Genomic DNA, 25,423 nt, shown 5'->3' with positions numbered 1-25,423 from the left:
CGCATCTCCTCGCGCAGCGGGTTCGTGGTGTTGGGGGGGGGGGGGGGGGGGGGGTGTTGGGTTTGGACTTATCGATCAGCGCTCCGCCTTGCGGGCGATGTGCGGAAAGGCAGCGCTGATTAATTTGTGGATGACTTAATTCAGTTTCAGAGGGAGCCGAGAAGGAACACGAGTGGTAACATTCATTAAATGACATTAGGTGATGGAGAACTTTAGAGTGTCACTGTGCACCACGTTAGTATATCATATGACCTACTAGGGAACACCTGTCTTTAGTCATCTGAGATACCTTCTCATATAGGACCAGGGTGCGTGTTACTACAAGCCCCCCAGCAGCACACAGATGCACCACTGAACCATCTGATGTGCTGGAGGACCTTGAAGAGAGCGAGAGTAGAAGGTTGTCAGTACTTTTACTGGAGTAAAACGTGTCTGAAATAACATTTAGGAGGCATATTGCTATTTGCAAACAATGTTATTTAAAGTCCAGCTGCAATTCTAAACTGTAAATAACATTGCTGTAGAAACATGGTCCATCAGGACACACAACTTTACCGTATGCTATATAAAACTGCTCCTCAGTGAGCAGTGACTGGAAGTCAGACCTGTTTGAGGCGGGCTGCTCTAACAGTTTTAGCCCACCTCACCCCCGCCTTGCTTCTCTGCCCTTCCCAGAACTTGGAGAAGCCTCCAGGCCGACGGGCTGGCCAGCGTCGATTGTTATTTTTGTGCCGTCTGGTTTCAGGTAGAAGAGGTGGCTCCCCCTGTGATTCTTGAATCCTCTCAAAGGTTCTTCCTCGTGTTCTTAGGGAGTTTTTTCCTTGCCACTGCAACTCTTTGCTTGCTCTCTTGGGGGGCTTGAAGTTGCTTAAGTCGCTTTTGACAACGCCTGGTGCAAAACGCTACATAAATAAATCTGACTTGACTAAGCACCTCCGGAAAGGTGAAGAACTGCAAGAGCTGCATAAAATCACCTCGGGTTATTGTAGAAGGACGGCGTGCACCTGCACCGCCTGATCCAGCTTTGGAGAGGGAGACAGAGGGGGAGAAAAGCACGAAAGATGCGAAGAGTCAGACAGACCTGCAATGAGGAGAACGACCTTGAAAACCCAGCTGGCGGGGTGGGCGCTTGGAGCTGGGGATTGAGTTGTACCTGTCTGGCTGTGGGCTGCGTGTGGGCGAGGTCGCGCGCTGAATCACAAGGTACCGACGGAGGCTGACAACCTTGTCCCACACTGCAGCGGTAGCAGCAGCAGACTGAAAGCAGTGTGTAAACGCACCGTGTTCTGTACGGAGGAGCTTTTGATGACGACGGCATTGCCAGCGCGAAGGCCGTCAGAAGTACAGGCGAATTGAAAGGAAGCTTCTCCGTAAAATGTGGGCGACCGCAGGTGTTTGTTTCAAGATTATAAATGGCACTGCTATTACGGAACAGCCACTGATTTAATTCCAGCTTCACAAAACCAAAGACATTTCAGGGATTATTTATCAACTGGAACCTCATAGTTGTTTGGTGTTATCATCTCTTCCTTATCGCTGAAATGAAGAGCACCTCATTTCACCAGAACATCTTTCATCTCTGCTGCGGAAGGGTCTGCCCTCATCTGGCTCACACCTTTCATTTCCTCTCTTCTCCCACACGAGGATCAGACAGAGGAAAACTCTGCAAACGTGTATTACAAAACTTTATTAGACATTCCAAAAAAAAAAGAAAAGAGGGTTACAAATTGAAATGAACTCTAGTCTTCAACTAGAAACATATGAAATTAGCGAGACCTTTCTCTTCATTGCTAGTAAAATGGCACATTAAAAAGAAGCATTAGACAATGTTAAGTGGAACTTGCATAACCAGAAGCTCATTCTCCTCAACACCTACTGCACAGACATGACGCTTGTAGGAATGTTTATGACGGGGAAAACCTCGTACGTATAGCAATAACATAACAATGCCCATAATGTAACACTGTCTATAACGAAGCAAATGCCGTCTCAAACCTGTGAAACATTACTTCATAGTGGATATATTACTATCTGGATAATTCATTTTGCTTTTGATTCACATTTTCATACATCGCGTTATTGCTAAATAAATTCAAAACATACTAAACACATTAATTGTATGTATTACAACAGAATAATATACACAAATTAAATCAGCATCTGATCAAGCAAAATGTTTGGTTTACAGTCACTTCTCAAAGACAATTTGAACAAGGGATATTAAAATACAAACCGGTGAAAATTCCTGCACATGAAACTATGAATATATCTGACTTGTTCTTGTCTTTTCCTTTGGCCAGCATCTCATGTAAAAATGGGAGAGAATGTCATGCATGTTTAACCAAACCGAAACATTTCTAGAAACTTCTATTGCGCAGCTTAAGACAACATGAAAAGTTAGTGCAACATTTTGGTCTGCTGGTTTGACTGTGGGGCACACACAGACAGCCGGGCCTACACAGCTGGTTTGATTGTGGGGCACACACAGACAGCCGGGCCTACACAGCTGGTTTGACTGTGGGGCACACACAGACAGCCGGGCCTACACAGCTGGTTTGACCGTGGGGCACACACAGACAGCCGGGCCTACACAGCTGGTTTGACCGTGGGGCACACACAGACAGCCGGGCCTACACAGCTGGTTTGACTGTGGGGCACACACAGACAGCCGGGCCTACATAGCTGGTTCCTCCCTGTACACACCACTGTGTTTCAATACTCTACAATTATGATCATAACACAGGGTGGCACATTGATACTCCATGACCGAAATGTTTAGTATCTGTGAAATCTAGGCTATTTGGCACAAGGTAAAGGATCTTGGGGGGGGTGTAATGAGAAGGAGGACTCACTGTGGTCTGGACTAAGTTTTGGGCCACACCCACCCTTTATGACCAAACTCAAGCCTGTAAATGTGAGTAAATAAATAGGGCACCATCTCTACCACCTGTAGATAACATGATACACCATTGCCTCAAAAAGACTTGGACCAGTGGCTGACGGAAATAATTTATTTTAAACTAATTTTAACAGTAAATTGAATTCTACTAGAAGTTCATTTTTCTTCAAAGTGCATTCTTTTTGCCCTCTGTGTATGATGGTAGGACAAAGTTAATTTTTCCAGTTATGGAAAAATGTTCATGACAGCATAGATCCACTGTACTGAGGAGCTGCATTTCTTCTCTCTCTGTCCCGTTCTTTCTCTTTTTCTCCCCGTGTCTCCACAAGTCCAAAATAGACACAGCAGGCTCCTGCATTACCGTAAAGCAGAGAGAGCGCGCTCCTACGTATGGTTCTGAACCGTCACACGTGATCTTCCAGTCTGCCACGGGCACAACGCTGGGACGCTTCTCACTTCCTGCTCCCAGTTCTCCCCAGAGGATTCCTCAGGGTGGTCGGGTGTCTCACACCAGATTCTGGCTCTCGTGCCTGGGCAAAGCCTACGGTAGTCAGAGGATGCGGTTACCACATATTGTGAAGCGGTCAATCTCCAGCAGGTCTTTCTTTGGGGCTCGGTGTTTGAGCTCTGGAGGTGTGTCGCTGCTGCCCTCTGGTGGTTTGGGGGTGCACTCGAGAGGTGGCTCGGTGCTCTCCTCGCGTAAAGGGGATGGCGTGGGGCGGACTGGCCTTGTTGTTCGTGGGGTGGGCTGCTTCGTGATTGACAGGGAGGGACACTGTGGCTTCGGCTCACCTAAGAACAGGGAGAGAGCGCATAGGAGATGTGTTCAGCTACGCAGCGGACCTCGGGGTTAAAACAGACTTGGTGTTCAATGAGCCCTTCAATGAGCATTTCAAGCCATTGCTAATTTTGTGCTACTGTTGTTTGTTCTAAAACATAAAGCACTGTTGCAAATTAACTTTTGTTATAGAAGCATAATCCTGCCATCATCTAAACTATAATGGATTAAGCGATGTGCTTCATGACAGTTTTCAATTCTTATGCGCATGTGTGAAAACAGACACTGTACCAAAATCACTGATTCAAAACAAAACAATTTAAAAACCTGTTTTGCAGATGCTGTTCACCAGAAGGGATATAACTCAGTTAACCAACATTATTCAGGGTAGTTGTGTGTTTCTGCTTCACGGCAGCTGAAGACCTGAAGGCTTCGTGCATGCGTGTTACCTGAGGGTGAGTTGGTTCTGGTTTTGCCGGGCATCTTTTTCGGTGTGGTGCTGGGTTTGTCAAACAGTTTGCCCTCCATGTTGGCCTCTTTGACGTAGCGGCAGGATTTCCCCAGCAGAACTACACTGTTGAGCACTTTGAGTGTGATCATTCTGCAGACGAGCGGAGAAGACACATGGTGGTGATACACGTAAACCTCCATGTTAACAACACACCAGCAAACACGAACAGGCCGACAACCAGTCCTGCAGCGCAGGGCAGAGGTGAGTCTTCTCTACTCGGACTCATTCACTTAATTGATGAGCCGAATTAGCCTCGTTAGAGCTGTGGAGTGGGAGGGGCGATTATTTACATTCAGTGGTGATAAAAAAATAAAAATAAAAAAAATCAAACCAACCAACCAAAACTGCAACCCAAGTGGGCATGATCAAATGCAGCGTCCTCTGTGAGTGTGGGTGGAGAGGCGGAGCTGTAGTCTGCTGTAGTTACCCCAGGTAGAAGAGTAGCAGACACACGGAGGAGAGAGCACCCTGGACCTTCACTGAACTCATCACCACACGAATCAGCTGAGAGAGAGAGAGAGAGAGAGAGAGAGAGAGAGAGAGAGAGAGAGAGAGAAATACAGAAAAAGGGTGAGAAACACCCAGGTCTCCTGCTACCTGTAATGCCAATAGCACCATGGTGAGAGGTGCATCGATAACATACAAGGCTCACCAGAACAGCCAGAGGTAAAGGGATGAAGCCCATTCTCCTGGCCACAGAGTCACTGTAGTCCGTGTATGCCTGTGCGTGTCAAAGCAGAAATGTGAGCCCTCACCTTTGAGGAGCATATGAGAGAGATATGAGAGGATTGGTATACACCGGTGTCTGGCATCACACTCACGTTCTGCTGTCGACTGCTGACGAGCTCGAAGGCCAGACTGGCCTTGTACTCTCTGTACACCTACGGAGACAGAACAATGAGGAACACTCGGTCGGTCTGGAGTGACGATCCTGGGGCAGAATATTAGCAAACAACTAACGCTCATATGCTGAGATCACATTTGTGTGAATTAGTTTCAGAACAGCTCAATATGAGCAACTGAATGGACACAAACTTCACAGCAACTTCTTTAGGTATTTTCCTATAGCACATTTAACACTCAATTCAAGGAAATTCAGCTAATTTAAAGACAGCTGTGTGGTTTGCATGTTCTCCCTGAGCTTGTGTGGGTTTTCTCCGGGTACTCCGGTTTCCTCCCACAGTCCAACGACATGCGTGTTAGGTTGATTGGTCACTCTAACTGGCCCGTAAGTGTGAGTTCGTGTGTGTGTTGGCCGTGTGGTGGACTGGCGACCTGCCCATGGTGTAGCTGCCTTTGCCCGGAGATGCTGAGGTCACGGGGAGATGCCGTGACCCCGACTAGCGGGATTAAGCAGGAAGGATAATGGATGGATGGATAATAAAATGATTAAGCTGATACCGAATTAAAAATAAGCAAAAATTACTTAGTAATTGATTAAAAGTTCCAAATGTACAAATGCTAAAATAGACTACGATGGAAATAAGTAACTCAATTATATGTACAATCCTGGGCCTAATCGATTCAGGAAATATAGGATTAATAGTAGTGCTTTAAAATCTAACTGGACACTAGTGCAGAGATTTTAAACTTGTGTGATATTGTGATGTGATATTGTCCTGGTTAAAACAACAGCATTGTTAATAAACTTCAACAGCCGAAATATCTTTCTGGAAAGTCCATTTAAATCAGTAATCATTCTTGTTGGATACGAGTTTCTTTAGGCCTTGTTTAGTTGCTTTGATTCTAGCCACACTTTAGATGATAAAAGGTTGTTTTAGTGATTGTTTGATATGGATAGTGAAGGTGAAATCTGAGTCTATGCCAATATTTCTGACGCTTTCATTTTGTGAGCTGTGGATTCAAGATCTGTGATCATTTTGAGATGCACCTTTTCCCAACAAATACAATATTGTCCTTATTACACTGAAGGAACGTCTGCCTCATCCAGTTATTTATGTCCTCCAAAAACAGACAGTACGTGTCTATTGGGCTATAATCATCAGGTGGGAGAGCCAAGCAGACATGTGTGTCGTCTGCAGAAGTGCGATAAGGAATGTTTTGTGGAAACGGGTCTTTGTGGAGGACTGCTGATGTCCTAGCTGGTTTTCCAGCCCATTTAGAAGTATTCCGTCATCAACAGTGCCAAATGCGAGGCAAGTATATTTATATCGAATCTCTCACACACACTGTGGCAATTCGGTGTGTTTCATACAGGATAATGTTTTTGTAAATTGGATCATGAAAGAGTCCAGCCATCCACACCCCAGCCTGTTCATTATTCTGTCGTCATGGAGACGCCATCCCAGGTTGAGTACCTCTCTGCTGGCAGTGTTGTCAATTCAACACTGCATGTAAACAAATAAGACCTGATGCTGAACTCCAGTTCTCTTTCAAAGTCGAGTGTGAGCCGACAACATGGTGAAATCACGTTGTTGGCACCGCTCAAAAGTTCACAGATGAGCGAATGGATGTACATATACATATCTGTACTCGTCACGGAAGTACAGAGTAGCAAAAAACATTACGACATTCAGTGATAATGTATGTTATTAACATTGTCATTACTATTGCTATCCACTGTGATTGGAGAATAAAAATTTTGATGCACACAATTGCGAAATGATTATTTAACTTATATAATTTTCTATGCATAGTAACATGCAAACTTTCTGATTCAGGCTTTATTTTAATTGGGAGATATAGTTAAGTTTAGAGGTAATGTTTGTGGTTAAACCCCCCATATTGTGAAACAGGACACATGTTTATTTCCTGCTCGAGGAGAGGATAACACCATGCTGCACTAGTGTTTGCCACAAGAGCAGGTCTAAGGAGGCACTTGCACAAGTGTTTTAGCCCAAAAATGGGTTCCACACAAATACTGCACCAGTAGACTTTAGGTGACGCCCCCTTCTGCATGACTCCGCCCACCCAGGTTCAGGCACATTTACTTCTGTCCACAAAACGAACACATCTCCAACACGTTCTGACACGTCTCCATCACTTTTTGAACACGGACCCTGACATAATTTAATAGTTTCCTCTACTGGTTGTCCTTACTTTATATTGTTCATAATTGTTAATAATTTGAGCAATAACATGCTTGCTTTAATCAATACAATGTATTATGTTCCTAATGACTCAGAAATGTTTATACTTATAGTTAAGGCTAATGATACCAAGATGATAAACATGAAAGCAAAATAAACAGAAAGCAATTGTACTACAAATCTATTTTAAATCATGGTGCTAATAGGTTGTGTATTGCTCAGTGGCAGAAAGCTTGACAAACATGGCCATAAAAACCTAATTAAACCTCTTAGTCCCGGCACATTTTTTTTCCATGAACAGGGACTTTATCAATGAGACCTGATCAAAATATCCGTTAAACTACATTTTCAAACAAACATTCAGATATTCAGACAATATATAGATGATTTAAGAGGTCACAGTACATTTACATGTACATTTTAATTATTTTACTTTAGGTCATTTTTAGGTCATTTATTTGTAGGGCTTTTACTGACAGTGGTTGTGTGTGAATAAAGTTTTTCTAGTGTTTTCTTGTGCAAAAACATTCATCCCATCTAATATTTTTAAGTTGATCAAGAGAGTATGACACAGTAGTTGTGAAGCTTATGAAGGCTTTTGCTCTCAAAAACAGTCAGAATTTTCTGAGAAATCATGAAGTCACAAAAACATAAAAATGAGCCAAGACTTCTAAATCCTCAAGAATAATGTCAAGACCTATAGAAATAACTTCATCCACAATCCAAGTGGGAGTTGACTCCCTTATACGCTATGACAGACCAACAGTAGCTGAAGAGTTCTTTACCATCACGGTCCTTCACATTACTTAAGTCGTAAAGTAAACCGTTATGATGAAACCGGCAGTATTTCAGGGAATTTTTACATGTCTAGTGCACTATTGTGGAGGATTTTAAGCGATTAAAATACATTTATGGGAGAACATTTTATATATTATTCAGAGGTATTCAAAAGAAGGAAAATTGAAAGGTGAAAGGTCTGGCTTGGAATGTCTCTTTGAAACAGCCGCTCCAAGTCCTTTCTTACAAGTTTAGCATGAATTCATTAAATTGAAGTGTGGAAGGTTTCTCCCATTGAGAGTGGCTCTGCTGCCTTCTCTGACCATGTTTTAGTAAAACCCGTTAAAGTTAGTTTGTGTGAACCAAGATGGAAGCTCGGTAATGGAAGCCCATACAATTACTAATCAGAACAGGGCGACTTACTGGAATATTGAGTTCCATCTTATTTTCTACAACAGCTGCTAGATCTTGTCTACTACACCGAGGTGCAGTTCAAAACAGGCCATCAATGTTCTATCCGTGTTTGGTACCCTGTAGCCATCATCAGTAAGGCTCCCTGAACGTACCGTGTTGTCGGGGTGATGAACAGATGTTGATGGCGCTGCCACACATCTTAATACAATAGTTTGGGCAAACCTTTAACTTACAAAGTGTCTCCTCACTCCAAATGCAGTCAGTCAAGTCATTTTTTCATGCAGATTCAGGTTTACTACTGTTTTTGACTAAGCAAAGTCCCTTTTCACCCATTTTGTTGATCAAAGCATGTAAGAGTGTCAGAAACCACATACACATAGTTCTTAATGCCTGGACAATAAACATGTCTTGACAAATTGACTCAAGTGGGGTAATGGAAAATCTGTAAAGACGATTTTCTGTGTTGTGATTGTTTCGCCAGAGCGCTCACATCTGCAGTGATGTCGTTGAACTTGGTGATGAAAGCGTGCTTTACGATGTCCACGGTGATCTCGGAGGTGACCACCATGAAGGCATCTGGCAACAGCACCCACAGGTGATCTGAAAGCAATATCAACATCACATCAGTACCTTTGCCATGTAAAACGTGATTACTCACAACACATCATCAAGGCTATTTCAACACTTGACACATCAATAAGACTGCCAATTATTAGACCAGGTCCAGGTCTTCTTATTGAGACCAAATCTAAGCCTGACCTAACTTTGACAACATTCTGATCAAAGTGAGGCTGACCTGAGTTCCAGGAGAACTGCTCCATGTTCCTGAGACACACGATGAGCAGCAAAGCATAGTTGGTGAAGCGCTCCTTAATGTCTGCAGGTCAAAGATCAGGGACAATCCAACATGAGCATCACTGTGTGATGCGCTTGGGAGCCAAGATCATTATTTTTAAAAAGGGCCCCCATGCCTCGTGTAGGGGAGTGTTTGAACTCACCCAATGGCAAAGAGCCTACAGAGGCTGGTTTAGAGGTTTGGACGCTCGATAGTGGTTTTGAAACATGGTTACAGTTCATGAACAGAGACACTATAGATTGCAGCTAACTTACCACTATTAGACATCTGAAAGAGGTTATTTTTCTCAAACTTTTTAAAGACGCTTCCTTTGATTTCCACAAACTGTAAAAAGAGGGAGAGAAAATAACACAAGTAACAAAAAAAGCAACATGGCTGGAGAGACAGAATTAAGAACACAGTTCGTAGCCGGTACAGTGTGACTGCTCTATCGGTGATGAGGCCCATGTAAAGAAAAAGGGAAATTCTTAATTTACTTATAAATGTTACTGAACGTTATTGCTGTAACAGTGGGTGTTTATGCACGCAAGTGTCCTTACGTTGTTGGACATCATAATGGTGAGAAGAGACTTGTTGTGAGAGTTGAAGGCCACGTTCAGTGTGGACGCCTGTACCATGATGAGGATGGCATGCAAGACTGAGACATAATGAGCTCAGGAAAAACGCAGGGACAGCACTGCCATGGACAACCAGTCAACTACAGACCAACGTGCTTGTGGAAGGTACTGCTGAGGAGAAACCAAAACGCCCTGCCATATTTACAGCAGCCCCAAACGGCTTCAGGCAAATGAGAAGGATACAGACGTAGAGCACGGCCATGATGAAGTGTGGAATCACTCCGATGTGAGCTCTCTTCCTGGACTTCGGCTCGGTGGCCGTCCAGTAAAGAGCATCCAAAATGTCCTGCCCAAAGGACGAGAAGAGACGGTCCGCCACCTGAAACAAAAAAAACAAGACAAAAATTATTCTGTTCTTTTAAGAAGACAACCAGGCCAGTCAGATCTCCGTCAACTGCAAATTATTTTATGTCAATGGTAGATCAGCAATTGGAAATTCCTGAAGAAAGTTCAGAATTCAAGAGTCCTGCTGTCTTGCAAGCTAATTTGTTGTTTAGAGTACCAAAATATTAGTCCCCTTTGTATTTTGCATTTGAGATGCATTGAAATTCAGGACACACTGGACCAAAAATCAGTGTTTTTTCCAGGAACAATGTAATGAGGTCAATATTAGGTTCTGAAATCAGAATGGTTGGTCATCCAAAGCAATTAGTAGTAGAATATTGTGCTTGGTCACTGTGAAGAGTTCTTAAAGAGGGAGGGTGTCTACAGATGGCAGTGGGCGGCCGGCAGAGACCTTCCTTTCTCTTCTGTATTTGTGCTGTATTCTGGTTACTGAGCAGGATGTCATATTTGCAAATGCTGCAATAGACCGGTGGTTGAGAAATCCTTGGGTGGCGTACTGTCTTCAGAATCTTTGCATGAACACAGTTTACAGATCACGTGTCAAGTGTCCCTGACAGAAAATATGAAATGGGTTTCAGACGTAGACATTCTGTAACGCGGGGTGTACAGACCGGTACACACGCGTAAGAAAACGAAGGGAGAATAGAACCCAAATGCCGTTAGGAACAAATAGGGAGAAGTGCTTATCACATAGACACGCGCGAACAAACAGAAAACACAACAGAATACCACTCCGCATACACTCAGAAGTAAAACGAAACTCACCAGGACGCGGAAAACTCAACGCGTAGAAATGCAATACTAAAACCGTGAAGACACGGTAGGAAAATAAAGGTAACTGAAAGAACGCGGAAAAAGTCAACGCGTAAAACGAACTAAGGAACCCAGGGGAAGTGGCTGGCCAGAGGCGTACGCCGCAACAAAACAAAAACCCTTCCCAAAAACAAAAGAGTAACTGACAGGAAGAGATAAGGTTGGTGGAAAACTTGAGATGGGCCAGACGTGGCGCAGGAGGTAGGAATAAGTAAAGGTAAAAGATAGAGACAAGAGAGGGCTAGAAAAAGCAAGAGTAAGGTGGCGAGACACCTTAGGAGCGAGACAAGAGAGAGAAGGCTGAGTACGAGACGGCATGAGACCAAAACGAATCAGCAATGATCTGTCTCCAAACGCTTCCTTATGAAGCCATGGCAACAGGTGAGACAGATCATTGCTGATTGCGCTGCTGGAGTCTAGGACTGGTTCGGGTGCCCCTAGCGGACGTGGACGGCACGGCATCCGAGCCAGCCCTGACAGAGCCCCCCCCCTCTAGGCCCGAGACCTCGCGGGCCCAGAGCGACAGCCCTGTCACGACGGAAGTCACGAATGAGGGACCGGTCGACTATGCGAGAAGCGGGAACCCAGGAACGTTCCTCGGGCCCGTAACCAGTCCAGTCTACGAGGTACTGGTCCCGACCCCGAACACGGCGGTGGTCCAACAACCGGCTCACAGTGTATACCGGGCCACCAGCAACCATGCGGGGGGGCGGCGGGGCCGGAGCACGGGGCATGTGACACAGAACAGGGCGGAGGCGCGACACGTGGAACACAGGATGGACCCGCATGGAAGGGGGAAGCAACAGCCGGTAAGAAACCGGATTTATCCGCCTGTCAACCTTAAAGGGACCCAGATACCGGGGGGCCAACTTCCTGGTCCCACCCCGAACTGGCAGATCCTTGGCGGACAACCACACCCGCTGCCCGGGACGGAAGGACAAGGCCGGGAGACGGTGCTTATCCGCACTGCGGCGGTACCCAGCAGAGGCGGACAACAGAGCTTTGCGAGCCTTACGCCATGCCAACCGACATCGCCGCACCAAGGCTCGAGCTCCCGGAACCGCCACATCTTTTTCCTGGTCAGCAAACATGGGAAGCGCGTACCCATAGAGGCACTCATAAGGCGACATGCCGAGAGCAGAATGCCACAAAGTGTTGTGGGCGTACTCAGCCCACAAGAGCTGGTCAGACCAGGAGGACGGATTAGATGAGGCCAAACACCTGAGCGTTTGCTCAAGGTCCTGATTGGTCCTCTCAGTCTGACCATTAGTTTGTGGGTGAAATCCTGAAGAAAGACTGGCCTTGGCGCCCAGAAGATTCAAAAAAGCACCCCAGAACCGACTTGTGAATTGTGGCCCCCTATCGGACACCACGTCAGATGGGAAACCGTGGTGCCTGACGATGTTATGGAGGAATAAGGTGGCCGTGTCACGAGCGGAGGGGAGTTTAGGCAGGGCCAGGAACCTTGCTACTTTAGAGAAACGGTCCACAATAACCAGGATAGTGGTGTTACCCCGAGAGGGGGGTAACCCAGTGACAAAATCTAGGGCCACATGAGTCCAAGGCCTAGACGGGATGGGGAGAGGACACAGCAGACCGGACGGTTTGGCGTGAGAGACCTTATTACGGGTGCACGTCCCACAAGTTGAAACAAAATTCCCCACCTCTTGGTCCATCCCTGACCACCAGAACCGTCGCTTAATGAGCTCAAGGGTGCGACGTGCTCCCGGGTGAGCAGCGAAGGGAGAGCTATGACCCCACTCCATCACCGTCTTCCTCATAGACGGGTGCACAAAAAGACGGCCAGAAGGGACTCCACTAGGACCAGGATTACGGGCAAGTGACCGTTTTACAGCAGCCTCGACGTCCCACTGAATGGGAGCCACTATCTTGGATGAAGGTATGACTGTGCTGGGCTCAACTGAATCGGAGGGCACCTCCCACTGGCGAGACAGTGCATCGGGTTTGACGTTTTTGGTGCCAGGCCGATAGGAGAGCGTAAAATTGAACCGACTAAAGAAAAGTGACCACCTGGCCTGTCTAGGGTTAAGACGCTTGGCCTGTTGTAGGTAGGCCAAATTTTTATGATCCGTCCACACCAGAAACGGTTCTTTGGCACCCTCCAACCAATGCCTCCATTCCTCTAGCGCCAGCTTCACTGCCAACAATTCCTTGTCACCAACGTCATAATTTCTCTCGGCAGGTGTCATGCGGTGTGAAAAATAAGCACACGGATGAAGTTTCTGGGGAATACCTGACCGTTGAGAGAGGATGGCTCCTACTCCGTAATCGGAGGCGTCTACCTCAACAATAAACGGCAGGTCAGGGTCCGGCATCCGCAGAACAGGCTCGGAGGTGAACTGCTTTTTTAGTTTATCAAAGGACTCCTGGGCCTCCGGAGACCACACAAAGGGACCTGGGGTTTTCTTGGTGAGATTAATGAGCGGGGCTGCCAGAGTACTGAACCCCTTGATGAAGCGGCGATAAAAATTAGCAAAACCCAGGAACCGCTGGACTTGCCGTAGTGAAGAGGGAGTCGGCCACTGGGTGACTGCCCGAATCTTCGACGGATCCATAGCAAGAGTGTTAGGGGCTATTCTGTATCCTAAGAAGGCTACTTCCTGAATATGAAAGAGTGATTTCTCCAATTTAACGTATAGGTGGTTCTCGTGCAAGAGTTGGAGGATCCGCCTTACATGTTTGATATGTTCCGACAGAGAGTTGCTATATATGAGGATATCGTCCAGGTAGACGAAAGTGTACCTATCAAGGGCTTCTCTGAGCACTTCATTTATGAATCGCTGAAACACTGCAGGGGCATTCATTAAACCAAACGGCATAACTAAATATTCGTAATGGCCTGACGGGGTAATAAAGGCGGTCTTCCACTCGTCACCTTCTCTGATCCTCACCAGATTGTAAGCACTACGAAGGTCTAGCTTTGTGAATATAGTGGCCTTTTGTAACGCTTCAAATGCAGTAGCCATGAGGGGTAATGGGTGGCGATCCTTGATCGTCACCTTGTTGAGACCACGGTAATCTATACATGGCCTCAACCCACCGTCTTTCTTCCCTACAAAGAAGAAGCCAGCACCGGCGGGTGAAGTGGAGGGACGAATAAACCCTGCAGCAAGCGCCTCCTTGATATATTCTTCCATAGCCTTGCGTTCCGGGACAGCCAGAGAGAAGAGACGGCCCCTGGGAGGGCTCGCTCCGGGAAGCAAGTCTATGGCCATGTCATAAGCTCTGTGAGGGGGAAGGAAGCCTGCCTTTTGCTTACTGAAAACCTCAGCAAGGTCATGATATTCAGTGGGGACCTGTGTAAGAACTACATGTTCATGCGGGGAGTTAGTAGGAGACCCAAGCCTCGTCTTTAAACAGGTCTCTTTGCATATCTGACTCCAGTTTCTCACAGAGCGAGATAACCAATCGACTTCCGGGTTATGACGTTGTAACCAGGGAAATCCTAAGATAAGCCGCATTTGAGGAGCACTGATAACATAAAATGTGAGCTGCTCGCGATGCCCTCCTATACTCATGTCGATGGGCACAGTTTGTTTGGCCACTTCGCCCGAACTCAAACTCCGCCCATCCACAGCGGCCACAGTGAGAGATTTATCTAGGTCTATCAGGGGTATGCCTAACTCTTTGACGAGAGAAGCGTCAATGAAGCTCGCAGCAGCCCCTGAGTCAATGAAAGCCATCAAGCGTTTTCTCTCTGACCCCCTCCATGACAGAGAAACGTGAAGAAACAGCCCATTACCAGGAGGATTCGACATCGAACCCGCCAGTGCCTCCGTACTCACTGGCGGGTTTGCCCTTTTCCCTGTAGCTCAGGACATTTGGACCTTTGATGACCCTCTCCACCACAGTATAACCACCTGCCTTCCTGGAGACGTGCCTGTCTCTCTTGACGTGATAATCGTGTATGACCTATCTGCATGGGTTGAGGGTCAGTACCGGATTTGCAGATTTCAAATATACGTGACTGCGTTACTGCTGGTGTGTTGTCACGATAATGTTGTTGTTGTTGTTTAGTGTGTCTGCGTTCGCGGCAACGGTTGTCAAGACGCACTGTGTGTGTTATCAGTGTGTCGAGATCAGCCGGAGGGTCACGGAGTGTTAGCTCATCTTTCAATTCTTCGCATAACCCCTCCTGGTATATGGCCATAAGTGCCTCTGGACCCCACCCACTCTCAGCGGCCAGCGTTCTGAATTCCAGAGAATACTCAGCGACTGACTGTTTTCCTTGACGGAGCCTCAATAAACGCGGACCAATAACTCCTCCTGACGATGGGTGATAGAAAGCGCTTTTTATGGCGTCAGAAAAACGTTCATATGAAGAACAGGTCTCTGTCTGCTTCTCCCAAAGGGGCGTGGCCCAAGCTAATGCTTTGTCAGATAGTAGTGCCACAACATAAGCGGTCTTGGAACGTTCTGTTGGGAAACGCGAGGGTTGTTGTTCAAATATGAGAGAACACTGTAAAAGAAAACCTCGACACCCATCAGGATTCCCCGAGTATCGAGCTGGAGGCGGTAATATTGGCTCATAATGACTCGCGGCAGCGGGTGCTGTGACCGAATTAACGGGGGGTGGATTGCGAGACACAGGAGGTGAGTTGCTCACGGTTTGCAATGTAGCTGTGATGTTAGTAACTTGCTTCATGATCTGGCGGAGTATTTGATCATGGTTATTTAGTATTTGCTCCTGGCTTACAACTGCAGCTTTTAATACTGCGGTGTCGTGAGATTCGGCTGGGTTCATGTTTAGGCTGATTCGTTCTGTAACGCGGGGTGTACAGACCGGTACACACGCGTAAGAAAACGAAGGGAGAATAGAACCCAAATGCCGTTAGGAACAAATAGGGAGAAGTGCTTATCACATAGACACGCGCGAACAAACAGAAAACACAACAGAATACCACTCCGCATACACTCAGAAGTAAAACGAAACTCACCAGGACGCGGAAAACTCAACGCGTAGAAATGCAATACTAAAACCGTGAAGACACGGTAGGAAAATAAAGGTAACTGAAAGAACGCGGAAAAAGTCAACGCGTAAAACGAACTAAGGAACCCAGGGGAAGTGGCTGGCCAGAGGCGTACGCCGCAACAAAACAAAAACCCTTCCCAAAAACAAAAGAGTAACTGACAGGAAGAGATAAGGTTGGTGGAAAACTTGAGATGGGCCAGACGTGGCGCAGGAGGTAGGAATAAGTAAAGGTAAAAGATAGAGACAAGAGAGGGCTAGAAAAAGCAAGAGTAAGGTGGCGAGACACCTTAGGAGCGAGACAAGAGAGAGAAGGCTGAGTACGAGACGGCATGAGACCAAAACGAATCAGCAATGATCTGTCTCCAAACGCTTCCTTATGAAGCCATGGCAACAGGTGAGACAGATCATTGCTGATTGCGCTGCTGGAGTCTAGGACTGGTTCGGGTGCCCCTAGCGGACGTGGACGGCACGGCATCCGAGCCAGCCCTGACACATTCAGTCTTGCGAATCACGTCTTTTGAACGTGTCCACACTGACGGAGACCAAAGGAAACAAGTGCAGGGTTTTCAGTTCACTGCAAGACGTACTGAGACAAGGGCCTCCGTTCCCAGTGTTTGATTTTCTTTCCTGGGAATACAGGAATGGACCAACCCGTTCCTGGGATTTCCAGGCACCCCAAGAAGGACGGTCACCTGTCAGCTATTGATCCGCTGACACCTATAATTAGTCCTGATCGTTGCCTCACCACAACGGTGTTTCATTAATGCATTCCGTCACTGGACACTGTGGCTCATTTCTAAGTTCCAAGATCAATAAAGTTGTATAGGCCTACTGTATACTGCTAGTTAGTGCATTGTTTCTGTTACTGCTGTTGCTAGAAGTCATGATAATGCGAACACAAAAAGACTGTGTCAAGCGTTTTGTCTCAGACGGCAACGCAATTTTGTACGCCAGCAGCTGAAAGAGCACGCATATTAATGACTCATAACTGTGTGGAGGGGGCACACACCACAGTGTGCCTGTGTGTTGGTAAGAACAGTCTGTTTCAGTCTTCCAAAATGAACAAAAAAATCATTGAAATTTGAAGAAAACTGATCAATTGGGCAGTGCGTTCATTCTCGTTTAAGTGGGATTCCTGACATTTTCATTACAAGGAATTCAGGAATGAAAATGTCCAAGAATTCTGGGTGCCCATTTCCCGTGCATGGGTGTTCTAGCGGAGACCTCTCAAGTATGCGTGTTTTACCGATGGGTTACTCAGTCAGTCTGTCTCCCAGACAATGAGTAAAAAAAGCCTCTTTTTGTCAAGTCAGAAATGAGATATAATATGCTGAAGCTTTTTTTGCTGGTAAAGGTTTAAGGTGATTAAAATTCATATACCATAATACTCTTATATTCAATAAAGAAATCAAAATGTACAAGAGAGAAGCTGATATATGAATGCACATATTTGATTCCCTATCTAAAGGGGGAAAGGGTTAGTGAGATAATGACATATCTTCCCTGAGAAAAAAAAACTTGGCATGCAGCCAACGCAACTGTTTTGCTGCAGATAAGGGAGCGTGAGACTGCACTCTCCAGACTCGCACAAAGAGCACACGTGTCCTGCACGTCGCTACCTTAACAGAAACACAAGGTGGCTTCAGTGTTGTTCAGAGCGTAGGAGAACCATCGACTGCTCCACTGATGTTTCGCTCCTCCAGACTCTCGGAAAGGCCACGCCTGTGGTCCTGCCCACACACTCCCCATTCCTGATGCACTCGTCTTGTTTTTTCAAGACGATGTGCTGTTCGGCCTCCGTTAATGCAGACATGCTACCAACTCTGATGCATTTCACACATCCATCTGTTTAGGGCAACCTTTTTGCCATTTAGTGAAAAAGGGTCACTCCAGGCAAAATGGAAAGTAGTTTAACCTTTGTCTAACTGATTAAGGCGTTGAGTGACAAAACCTTTGGTGGACAAAACTGGGACATTCCAAAGCCATAATGGTTTAGCTAATGCATGTCAAATATTATGGATATTTAAACTACTGCATACCTCCAGCATGTTGTAGATGATGTAGAGTTTGATGACGGACTGACCCCGGATCAGGTGGTACATCATGGCGTAATCCACATAGTGCATCATGGAGCAACACAGCACCATGATTAGACCTTTCAACAGGTCACACACCTGTGCTGGCTGCAGGAACCTAGAACTGCTGAGAAGGCACACACACGCATACACACGTACACACACACACACACACACACACACGTACACATACACGCACACACCAGTTATAATGAGTAGACACTAAGGACTGCAGAACACGAATAATGTATATTTGTGGTAAAACTGCAAAGAGGCCACACACATGCACTTCCATTTGGTTCATCGACAGCTGGATGGGTGTGTGGGTGTGTGTGTGTATGGCACAGTATTTGAGCGATCCTTGTTTTTCTGAACATGAAAATGATGCATGAAAATTAGCACAGCACACAATACCCATGCAAATCACACATCAAACGCTGGATGAGCACTCAGACGGGAAGAAAACAAAGGCCCTCGAATGTGATCTGTATCGGGGCCCACGTGCCTTCGCTCAATTCAAAGCCAATTTGTCGGCGTGATGAAACGGCTTCGCTGGCGTTGGGCAAGGGGAGATTACATGGCCAGGAAGCCGGCGCCCAGTACGTGAGAGTTAAAACCTCGTAGTGGCCTCTGCTTCTCCCCCCAGGTGACACACATGTAATGAGTGGACTAAAGGGGCTCTGGATCTGAATCCGTTGCATAATCCTCCAAAGCCTTAAATCATGGTCATCAGATTGGAAAAGAAACTTACATCAGATTGAAAAAGAAATCTGTGCCATGTGCTTATTTGTTGTTAAAAAAATCCTTATCTATATCAGAAGGGGAATAAGGCAAAGATAGTTTTAAAAAATGACTATAATGTCCAGAACAAGCAGCAATACTGGCTTTTATCTTTAAGATCCTGGAAGCACCATTTGGACCATTTTAATAGAATGAAGGGGCCCTATATTCTGGTCTTTCCCACACAGTAAAAGTGCCACGGAGGAAACACCCCAGTGCTACATCTGCACTACATCTTATTGGTGAGACATGTTATTATGAGATGCAGCACCAAACAGCCCTAAAGGATTAATTGCTAATATTGCCCGACGGGTCACAATATTTTCCTTGCGCAGGAATAGAGAAAAACCCTCGGACACCTTTACTCCACTGTGAAGCACATGCTGATGCACACGGTGCGAGTGTGAGGGGGTGGGCGGAGCTACGGTTCACCACGGTTCACCACCAGCCTACCTGCTCCTTCTGCAGAAGGGGCACACGTGTGCCCTGAGACGGACAGAGAGAAGGGGGGGCAGGCGAGGGGAAAATGAGACATTAGAGCTCAGAAGAACGCCATCATGCTTAAAGGTGATGGAACAGAGCGGTAAAACAGCAGCTCGTCATCAACGCTGATTATTAACCTCGTGAGTTTAGGGAAGAGCTGAAATGGTGAACTACACAAGAGTAAGTATTAGGTAAAAAACTGGCATGGTATATCAGGAATCAGTCTGTGTGTGTGTGTGTGTGTGTGTGTGTGTGTGTGTGTGTGTGTGTTACCCGAGGCCACAGCATGGGATGGTGAGGAGGCGGAGGAGGGCGAGCAGGGTGCGGAGGGGCAGGAGGGTGAAGACGTAGAGGAACGCGTCCAGACACAGGAAGAAGCCGAAGATCATCAGCTGCAGGATACAACAGGAGCGTGAGCAGCTCAGCCAATAAGCAGCCTCGCTCAGCACTGCGCTCAAGAGGCCCCGCCCAGGGGCGGCGAGCGCACCTGCGTTTATACCCAACCAATCACAGTTCAGGTTTTAGTGAGGATGAGAAAGCCCAACATTAATCGACATTATGGGAGAAACCATGAATAACAGCCCCAAGCCAAAACAAATATTTTAATATCTGGCACAATTTCTGTATCTTTCAAAAGCATAATTTTAAAGAACTAAAATTATTTACATAAATTAACAAAACTATCTAGACTACTGGTTCTGACTATGTAGCAGATCAAAACCTTTAGCAAAAAGTATTTAAGCTCCCCATTCTGAATGAATAAGTGAATACTTGAGCAGCCTGTTCAGCGCACCAGGCTGGTAAGTCTCACATGTGCATAATCCACAGCAGCCACAACTGGGGCTCGTCCAGGACAGCCTGCCCTCTCCTCAGCCTGAGCAGCTGAGCATCCTTCCTCTCCCACGGCTGGCTTCTCCCAACGCAGGAACGTGCCAAGGTGCTCGTGACATGGGAGGAACGGGACTGGTTTCTTACGGAATCTGCTGCTTCTCTACTTTTACAAAATAACAACAATAATCTAAAATGTGCTTTTGGTAAAACCGTCAAAGAGCAAATGTCAAGCAGAGATTGATGTGTTTGACGTGCAGCCAGACAGCAAGGAGCTTGTTAAAGGACGAGCACGGAAAGAACCAGGCATACCTGCAGAACTGCAGAGCCTAGTCTCTTACGCCATACCCGTTCAGCTACAAAACTAAACTCACTTAAGTCAGATGTATAGAACATAACACAGGCCGCCAACAGCTGTGAATGTGTGCTTACAGTGTATTTCTTTTTTGCTGAAATGTGCAGATTCAACTTTGTCCATTCTTTACCATGCTACTTCGACATAAGTACAACAGACACTGACCCCGGGACAGACACTCTGGACTTTGTGGGGTTCGGTTCGGTCCCTCGGGCCAAGCTGCAGGGAGCTGAGGGGCGTGCACTTACAGCCATGGAGGAGTCTTTATGTGTACCTCAGCCTTTAGCACATATGCACACTACCTCATTCAGACAGAGAACACACAGCCTGTGAGCCTGTGTGTGTACGTGCATGCGTTTTTGCTGGGTGTGTGCGAGTACGTGGCGGACAGCACAAACGCCTCAGGCTGCATGTACATTAGGGCTGCAAGTAATGACTTCTGACAGAGGGATAGTCAATTGATTACTGAAATAAATACTCGACAGTTTAGATTATGAACTGCATAATCAGTAGATTTTATTTAGCTAGAAACTTTTAAATATAGCTTGGCATGTGCTAACTAACAATAAAAGACACTAAAAATTAGGGATGCACCGAAAATTCGGCCACCGAAAATTTTCGGCCGAAATGGCTTAAATTTGCATTTTCGGTTTTCGGCCGAAATACTTTCATCACCGAAACAACACGGCCGAAACAATGTGTTGTGATGACGCAAGCAAAAATCGCCTGCACGTGTTTATTTGGATAAAGCTAGCAAAAAAGTTTTCCAGTGATGGTGCCAAGGAAAAGGACATTACACCAAAAATTATGGAACTCGTTGCCTTAGATGATCAGCCGTTCTCTGTCGTAGAGGATGCGGGATTTCGTAGGCTAATAAAGCACATTGAGCCCCGTTATGTTTTGCCGAGCAGACGACATTTCTCAAAAGCGTGTTTACCTGAGCTGTTTAATGTTGTTGCAACTCACGTCACGTTTTTATGAGAGAATTTATATTTATCTTTCAGGCCAGTCAGTTATAATTAAATTTAACTCGTATAAAATACATATATTTATCCTCTCAGATAAAAACGGTCTGGAAGCGAGTTAAGTTTAATTAATGGTCGGCCATTGTCAGCGTTATCGCCGTTAACGGCCCACCACTAATTTTATTTTATAATATGCATTACTGTAATGTCAGTGCTAAATACATATTTTCAAATCAAATTTTGTAGTTGATTTATTCTTTGAATAGCAATGCTTTGATTTTAGTGAGGTTAGCCATAAATCCAATGTTACTAATAATTGGCATAATGTATTTCGGTGTTTCGGTTTTCGGCTTTCGGCCTTGGTTTCCTCATTTTCGGTTTTCGGTTTCGGCTAAGAATTTTCATTTCGGTGCATCCCTACTAAAAATTAATAATGAACTTTCCTGCTAGGATAAACGAACCTAACATCCATTTTTCCTGTAAAAAATTTTAAAAGCAAGAATAAACAAACATAGCACCAATAAAACATAATAAAACATGTTTTCCTTTAATAAAATAAATCAAACCATCCATCTAAATTTTAAAGAAGTGAACAAAAGGGTGAGGACAGGAGAGTGTGTTCTGTACCCACCACAGTTCCTCACCGACCTGCCTGACAGAAGACACGGACAGCAGCCAGAAGAGTAACGTTACTCTTTTACACTCCACTGCACTCAGCAGCAACACATTATGCAGCCATAAATATTGCCACAACGGCAATGCAATGTTTAAGATTGTAAATTTAGGGCACATTTCAACTTTTTCCATCACGCAAAGAAAAGGTCAGTTCAGAAATTGAGAATATTTTGGATAAACCATGCGGGAGACTGCACTCACATCGCTACTGTAGAGATGACATACTGTAAAATCCCTGCTCAGTATTCTAATACTTTTAACAATTTGAGGATCAAGACAGGATTTATTTTAAAAAAGAAAATGCTACAGCATGAAGTAATGGTTAGTTTTAACAATAAGACAATTTACCAGTATGAGTCTTCAGCATAAGTGACTGGCCCAGTGGAGAGCGAAATGCTGACAGACCCCGAGCATTATTGGTTGTGTTTTTGCCATAGTGTTATTGTTTGCTTTACTCAGGTAGGTCTACGCGTGAGGATTCCATATCACCTCAGCAAACACCTGCCACAGTCACAGTGTCACCAACTACTCGACAACTAATGGATGCCTTTTAATTTTATCATCCATTTTAGTCAACTACAGTGATTACTCACTGTATCCCTAATGTACACATATTTTAAACTGGATGTGTGTGTGTGTGTGTGTGTGTGTGTGACCTTCTCCAACTCTTTGGGGACCCTCATGCACGTGTAGACCTTCTCTCTCCGCTCCATGTACTTTGCCTCATTGTGCTCCAGGAAGTAGCCCCTGGTCAGCTCAGCACACATGAACCTGAGGAGGGATGGCTCACTGACGTCAGCCGTGCCTGTGACACACACACACACACACACACACACACACACACACACACACACACACACACACACACACACACACACGTGCAATCAGTGCTCCTCATTTAGTCTAGCACCTCTGCTCAAGAGTCCCACACAAGTGAGTGAGTTGGAAAAGCAGCAGGTTCGGTTGCCTGCTGTGCAACTTCAGCAGGACATGGCTGTCTTGACAAAGACAAAACTTCTCCTAAAATCATTGTACGTTTCTTGTTTTTACCTAAAGCCGCGAGGAAAAAAAAAAAGAAGTCTTCCATGTGCCTACGTGTTCTATATGGGCAGAAAATGAAAGATGTGGGGAGAGGCTTCATTTGAGGTTGTGTGAATCACATGTTAAAACACACGCAGGTAACTTTAGGTTAGCCAATAGACAGCACTGTCGATGGTCATCCAGCCTGTGTGTGGAAACCGTTATTCGAGACCCGTGTTTTCACATTCACAAAGTTAGATGCCGAGTTGCACAGAGAACAGGTTCATCATAGCTAATGTTTTAGGAAGACATGTTTATTCAACTTCCAGGTGATACTAAAGGGTAACCGGTTCAACATTTCACATCGCTGTCTAACTACAAATGCGCCGAGCGGTACAGCTAAGCGACAGTTACGTTACTGCAAATGATCCCGCAGTTCACCTGCCGCAGTTGCACTTTCTTCAAGAGTGAGCTTTCAGTTCACTTTCTTCAAGAGTGAGCTTTCAGTTTACTTTCGGCATTTACTAGTCTGCCTTCGTCTTTTGAACAAAGTTCTTCGAAGACCCCGTCTGTCCAGGGGACACGTTTCTACCTAGAAACACTCGTGAGGTAAATTACCTCCGTGTGATGATACCAGCTACGAAAGAAGACGTGTGGATGACGATGAAGAACCCATATAAGATAAAGGTCACCTCGCCTGCACTGAGAGTGTGTAGGTTAGTATTAACGTTAACCAGCTAACTGCACTGAGAGTGTGTAGGTTAGTATTAACGTTAACCAGCTAACTGCACTGAGTGTGTGTAGGTTAGTATTAACGTTAACCAGCTAACTGCACTGAGTGTGTGTAGGTTAGTATTAACGTTAACCAGCTAACTGCACTGAGAGTGTGTAGGTTAGTATTAACGTTAACCAGCTAACTGCACTGAGAGTGTGTAGGTTAGTATTAACGTTAACCAGCTAACTGCACTGAGAGTGTGTAGGTTAGTATTAACGTTAACCAGCTAACTGCACTGAGAGTGTGTAGGTTAGTATTAACGTTAACCAGCTAACTGCACTGAGAGTGTGTAGGTTAGTATTAACGTTAACCAGCTAACTGCACTGAGTGTGTAGGTTAGTATTAACGTTAACCAGCTAACTGCACTGAGAGTGTGTAGGTTAGTATTAACGTTAACCAGCTAACTGCACTGAGAGTGTGTAGGTTAGTATTAACGTTAACCAGCTAACTGCACTGAGAGTGTGTAGGTTAGTATTAACGTTAACCAGCTAACTGCACTGAGAGTGTGTAGGTTAGTATTAACGTTAACCAGCTAACTGCAGAGTGTGTAGGTTAGTATTAACGTTAACCAGCTAACTGCAGGGTGTGTAGGTTAGTATTAACGTTAACCAGCTAACTGCAGAGTGTGTAGGTTAGTATTAACGTTAACCAGCTAACTGCAGGGTGTGTAGGTTAGTATTAACGTTAACCAGCTAACTGCAGAGTGTGTAGGTTAGTGTTAACGTCACTGACAAAGTTAGCGTGAATGGAGTTTTTTTTATAATACTAGTTCGTTAACTGACCAATATTCCAGACAAACGCTAATTAGCGGACCTAACTGGCTCCACAACTACATGTCAGCCAGTTAAGTTAACTAAACTACTTTATTTTTTACTTTAAGAGGCGCTACAGTGACGGACGCCGCCAAGTACGTTAACTAACATCCCCTACAGCGTTAGTTACCTTCACCACTAAACGATGCTACCCAAGAACAACCCGAGCCGGGTAAGAGTACGTGAGGAAAACGCCACGCTGGAACCGACAGGTCAGCTGTCAGCTGCGGGCCGAACCCTCCTGTCACACGGACAAGCCCACCTGAGACGTCCCGCTGCTCGCCCTCCCGTGGCGGTCGATCGTAAAATCCTATGGTTTCCGTCCTTCCTATCACGGGGGCAGCTTCGTCGCTCCTTGGCGCGTTAATCCACGAGCGTCTGACTCGACCCTTGTCTTCGTCTGGTGAACGTTTCTCCTCGGACAGCCCGGCCCCTGGCGAATCCGCCATCTTCACTCGGTCGCTGCGAGGATTGTCAACGGTTCACGGTTCTACGTCATCGCATCGCAAATGTGTCAGTTTACCAGAGCAGGTGAGAACGGCCAGCAGGGGGCGTACCGAGATCACACGTGGTGGCCAGTAGGTAACGTGACCTGTTGGGTC

At 45.7% G+C, this 25,423-nt stretch overlaps 1 protein-coding gene across 11 annotated transcripts; it reads right to left on the bottom strand.

Annotated features, from left to right (window-relative positions):
- Window positions 1–1,700: 1,700 nt before the first annotated feature.
- tapt1a (transmembrane anterior posterior transformation 1a) lies at window positions 1,701–25,341 on the bottom strand. Of its 11 annotated transcripts, none has more exons than XM_077022344.1 (16): window positions 25,084–25,332; window positions 22,871–23,019; window positions 20,203–20,382; window positions 19,665–19,783; window positions 19,362–19,394; window positions 18,093–18,255; window positions 10,086–10,221; window positions 9,825–9,922; window positions 9,540–9,609; window positions 9,226–9,306; window positions 8,920–9,029; window positions 5,010–5,069; window positions 4,832–4,909; window positions 4,616–4,692; window positions 4,127–4,278; window positions 1,701–3,691 (listed from the first exon to the last, which is right to left on the bottom strand). In XM_077022344.1, the coding sequence occupies exons 1-16, from the start codon at window positions 25,268–25,270 to the stop codon at window positions 3,450–3,452; spliced, it is 1,935 nt and encodes a 644-aa protein (XP_076878459.1). In that variant the 5' UTR covers window positions 25,271–25,332; the 3' UTR covers window positions 1,701–3,449. The 11 variants fall into 11 exon arrangements, 10 of the variants coding, with proteins under 10 accessions (XP_076878459.1, XP_076878460.1, XP_076878462.1 ...); XM_077022345.1 differs by having other exon boundaries at window positions 18,093–18,252; XM_077022347.1 differs by having other exon boundaries at window positions 4,841–4,909; window positions 25,084–25,329.
- Window positions 25,342–25,423: the final 82 nt, after the last annotated feature.

Source organism: Brachyhypopomus gauderio, chromosome 11, assembly GCF_052324685.1.
Source record: "Brachyhypopomus gauderio isolate BG-103 chromosome 11, BGAUD_0.2, whole genome shotgun sequence".
NCBI classification, from domain to species: Eukaryota; Metazoa; Chordata; class Actinopteri; order Gymnotiformes; family Hypopomidae; genus Brachyhypopomus; species Brachyhypopomus gauderio.
The sequence above is the reverse complement of the archived record's forward strand: the minus strand, read 5'-3'. Positions and strand labels throughout refer to the sequence as shown.

What these genes read in the sequence shown, in the direction of transcription:
- tapt1a (XM_077022344.1), bottom strand. Translation starts at nt 25,270, where the DNA reads ATGGCGGATTCGCCAGGGGCCGGGCTGTCCGAGGAGAAACGTTCACCA. An exon ending in TCCCCAAAGAGTTGGAGAAG is followed by an intron (nt 20,383 to 22,870) that starts GTCACACACACA and finishes TTGTAAAAGTAG; the next exon opens with AGAAGCAGCAGATTCCGTAA. An exon ending in CAGAACCAACTCACCCTCAG is followed by an intron (nt 3,692 to 4,126) that starts GTAACACGCATG and finishes CCCTGTTCTTAG; the next exon opens with GTGAGCCGAAGCCACAGTGT.